We start from the raw sequence: 5000 nt of genomic DNA, 5'->3' as shown, positions 1-5000 counted from the left end.
ATTCATTTATTTTCAATGTACCTTTCATGTGATCTGACTGATATTTTGTTACACTCCAGGGTGGACAGGTGTGTTGTCGTTACCGCAGCCACTGTGTGGGTGATGGGTACTGGCCTGCCTCTCCAACTCTACTCCCTGGTGCTTCGAGGGTTGGGAATGCTCCATCTGTTGTTATGGGGGATGCTAATGTGCTTTATAGCACCCCTCCTTCGGTGTTTCACAGCTCTCTGGCAGTTACTTCTAAAGTTGCCACAAGTGATGTCACTGCCCCCTCCAAGAAGGCTGTTTGGGAGCTTGTCAAGATTCACCAGCACCAGCCCAGTTCTACCCGCACCCCGTCGCCCACCAGACCTGCCCCACATTCTCATGCCGCCTTGGTGGTGGCTTCCAACAAACCAGTGGGTAGAGCTCCCCTACCCTATGATGTGCCTCAGACATTTGCCCCGCTGGGGAAAACTAGTGATAGTGACATTGCAAAGACTCATGTGGTGCCAAATACTTGGCACCATAGACTCATTTATCGAAATCCCATCTCATGGATCCGATCTCGTAAAGCACAATTATTCAGGGAGCGCCGAGAGAGGCAGAGAAACAGTGAACCATAAGCTAAGTCAGGCACAAGTGGACGTGTGCCTCAATAAACCCCCCAGAGCCATACCTCCAACCTGAGGATGGCCGAACCCCGCCACACCACGACTCTCTGCGGCAGGAGGCGTCTCAGCTATCCTGGCCTTCTGCTCACTATTTATCAGGCTTTGTACGGAATCTTCTCCAAGCAGAGGGGCAGATCACCGCCTGGCTGATTAATGGGAGTTGGAATCTTCACAAGCAAGAATGTTTAGTCAGCCTTTAAAGATGGGGCAGTGCCAACTTTCCATGAGGGTGAGGCAGCAGCAGAATTGACAGTCCTGTTCTCTTTGATTGTTGCTCCTCACTGCTCCTCATGCTATTTCCTTCAAGCAGCTCTTCTCATCAAGTTGCATTGCTCCCATGCCCTCCGCAGCAGCAGCAGCAGCAAAAGCAGCTAATGCAAGTTGCAGATCCCACTATGAGGTCTGTTATACCGTAGTCCGCCTCAGCTGTAGCCTTGTCTGCCTCTGCCTGTCAAGCGCTAGTCTTCCTCAAGTCGTGGTCAGTGTTGCGGTGGTCCTGGGGGAGTGAAGCGCCCAGATACAGTGATTCTCGGGACTATTGCGTTTATGTCCGGGGATTCTCTAGCTGAAACTCAGTGTTCAGGATAGCGTAAAGCGGGTGCTCGGAGGTATGGTTGTGTTGTACATATCATTTATATAGTGTTTAGGCTACCTGGCCGATTATTATTTTGGTGATTCAAAGTGAATGTTGCCATAGCCCAGACTGCCATGAATTGATGCAAAGACTGTTCACTTGTTTTATCTCTGGTCATTCCATATGCCTGCTAGTCACATTAGTCTCGTCCTTATTTTGTTGTGTAAGGTATTGTCACATTGTGCATTTATAACTTAAGGGAATATACATTCCTTTTGTCGCATAAATGAAATGTTGAATTTTACAAGAGATGATATCCTGCACTACAGTTAAATATTATTGAGTCTCTAGTCATTCCTAATAAATATCCTATACTTTCTGCTGACAAAACTGCCTACAGAATGATTGGGTAAACTCAGTATTGTTATCAAACACAACATTATCTGTGTGTGTACTTGTCTATGTCTAGTCAATTTTGTTATACTGACATGGAAGTAAGTAATTAGTAACCTTTGGGCTTTTGCATGTTGACATCTATCTCTGCCCACTGTTACCAAGCCCCCTAAAAATGATATGGGCAAACATTGGGGAGAACACCTGATCACACATAACCTACGTGACTTCATGTATATGATGTGTCCTTTTGTACACAAACATACATGAGCTTACATGTACATGACACAGTCAAAGAGCTACACATAACTATAGATCATTTATTTAACATATGCAACTTTAAACAAATGTTACATAACACACAAACACAAACACACATACACACACATACACACATACACACATACATACACACATACATACACACATACATACACACATACATACACACATACACATACACACACATACACACACATACACACACATACACACACACACACATACACACACACATATACACACATACACACACATAAACACACATACACACACATACACACACATACACACACATACACACACATACACACACACATACACACACATACACACACATACACACGTACACACACATACACACACATACACACATACACACACACACACACACACACACACACACACACACACACACACACACACACACACACACACATACACACACACACACACATACACACACACATACACACACACATACACACACACATACACACACACATACACACACACATACACACATACACACATACACACACACACACATACATACATACATACATACACACACACATACACACACACATACACACACACATACACATACACACATACACACACATACACACACACACACACACACACACACACACACACACACACACACACACACACACACACACACACACATACACACATACACACATACACACAAAAGAAATTGGGTTAGTATGGAAATGTATAAACCCCAGTTCGCTCAGATCTTTCTAGTGAGTCAACAGCATATTATTTACAACCAAGGAGTGCATTGAATATCTGAAGATTCTATTAATAGTAATATGTGCAAAAAGTTAATTTTTTTATAAACTGATGTATTGATGCCATATGAGGCTCAAATAAAATTGAGTAGAGAAAAAAGAATTATTAGCTTAACATATGCTTAAGTATTGAGTATTGTTTAAAAGTGAAAACTTCAATCGTAGGAGATAGTTAATTTCATGATTTAGATATAGCCCAAAGTAACGTTTAACAGGCAGCTAAACCCACGCGTTCCGCAGAGTTGGTCAGCGCTCACAATTTCCATTCACCAATTTTGAGTTTCCAAAGCAGGTATTATTGATGTATTATATGATAAATATTGTTTTATATATATATATATATGTTGTTGGATAATTTTGTCTTACCGCAAGCAATAATTGAAATAACCAGTTATTCTAAAGTTTTGGGTGTTACAAGCATAGACTAAAGTAAAAGCTAAACAATCAACTGTGGGAACTTTCGTTATAATAAGAAGGCAATAGGCAAAAAATGTGATACAGCTGTGGTGTAGGAACTTTGGGTTATGTAACTGTATGAGATATCTGATAGAGAAACAAGTAATCATACTGAAAATGAATATAATTTGCTGTTGCTCCTGTTCAATACTCCCCTGGGGATTCTCGTTATTTATAATATAAAACGATTCAGATCATGCCATCTATTTAATGTCACAACTCATCAAGGGAGGTGTATGTGTTTCATGAGAGTGTCATGAGAGAGCATTACTGCTTACACTACCTTCTAATCATGGGGGAGAACCTGTCAGTAATGATTAATATCTACAGTAGGAGCCCAAGGTCCAGCTCAGGATAGTGTCTTGTTCTCCAAAAGTAACAGAGGGTGTTATGACAGTGGAATTGTTGAATGTTATTTTTGTGGGTTCTGTTTTGTAAATGATTTTTATTTGTTAATATTTATTTTATATCTGTATTAATACAGCATACAATGAACATTAAAATATATCCCATGAAAGAAATGGTGTTTAAAAATCTGTAAGCTATTATTTCCATCTAAAATTTTTGTAAATTTTTATAAGAAATGTTATAGAGATTCTTGAGGAAAGAAATTTGAAAATTTGAACACTTCCATACTGAAATATATACAATGCAGTCCTTGGAGGGCAAGTAGTGGTTGGCAAATTCAATAGTTACTCCACTTCTACACCAAAACTTTATGTTCAACAGTAAATTATATAATTAATTTTATAAAAAGCTATTCATTGTATACAAAATCATAAACTGTAAATAATTAGCCGTATCACAATGGTTATATGATGACTTAAAATGTATTCTATATTTTTTCTAGTCGATGAATATTAATTCTAATCCCTCAATTATGTTAATGGTCATACTTGATAATATAAACATATTCCATCTGCATTACCATTTTTATGATTCTTGCAATCCTTCCTTACAAAAAACTATATTGGAGGCTACTCTGCCCTCCTTAACCTGCAGAAGAACAGAGAAGCAAGGTCAGTAGTTATTGTTACTGTGTCTTACCATTGCTAAAAGGCCATATTTACATATAGAAATTGGGACTCGGTTTGTGTGTGGTAAAGAGCATGCTTCACTTGTATAAACAGGGAGTCAAATCCTGGAGTAATTCAATCAGCATAGTGTATTCTCTGAAGTAGAAAATGCAGTTAGTTTCATAACACTCCAACTTTCAGAACTGTATGAACAGTTCATGAAATTCTTTAATGACTGCCTTCTTTTTAAATTCTATTATCTGGCCCTCCAATTAATCATACATCTTGCATCATCCATGATTTTTTTGTGGGGAAAAAATAGCAGGTTCTAGATATTTAGACTTCAAGCTTACTTGGGATCCTCACTATTACAGTCTTTTAAGTGTTGAATTTGCAATAGACTGCTTAACAAATGATACCAAATCATTAGTAAGTCTTAGTGTTTCATGAAAGTATTAACAAGAGCTTCATATTAATGTTTTGGAAGATTCTTAATATATAAAAAAATAAGTATACACTTCAGATTAAACTTTCAATATGACAATAAAGTTGTAACAGATGAACCATGCTGGTGAATGTTGTGTGTGTGTGTGTGTGTGTGTGTGTGTGTGTGTGTGTGTGTGTGTGTGTGTGTGTGTGTGTGTGTGTGTGTGTGTGTGTGTGTGTCTGTGTGTGTCTGTGTCTGTGTCTGTGTCTGTGTCTGTGTGTGTCTGTGTGTGTCTGTGTGTGTGTGTGTCTGTGTGTTTGTATATACATACAATAAAATTATAACAGATGAATATGCTTGTGAATTGTGTGTGTGTGTGTG

General features: G+C 38.9%; 1 protein-coding gene across 3 annotated transcripts in view; it reads left to right on the top strand.

The window, feature by feature from the left end:
• LOC125047499 (protein kinase C-binding protein NELL1-like) overlaps window positions 1-2097 on the top strand; it is a 118256-nt gene extending 116159 nt beyond the window's left edge. For 2 of the 3 annotated variants that reach the window (XM_047645736.1, XM_047645735.1), the window contains one exon: window positions 60-2097. In XM_047645736.1, coding sequence (XP_047501692.1) covers window positions 60-605 — 546 coding nt within the window. In that variant the 3' untranslated portion in view covers window positions 606-2097. The remainder of the gene's footprint in view (window positions 1-59) is intronic. The other variant, XR_007116746.1, reaches the window with a different exon arrangement.
• The last annotated feature ends 2903 nt before the right edge of the window (window positions 2098-5000 follow it).

The sequence above is a fragment of the Penaeus chinensis genome, chromosome 41, assembly GCF_019202785.1.
Source record: "Penaeus chinensis breed Huanghai No. 1 chromosome 41, ASM1920278v2, whole genome shotgun sequence".
NCBI classification, from domain to species: Eukaryota; Metazoa; Arthropoda; class Malacostraca; order Decapoda; family Penaeidae; genus Penaeus; species Penaeus chinensis.
Note: the sequence above shows the minus strand (reverse complement) of the source record. Positions and strands in the feature narration are given on the sequence as shown.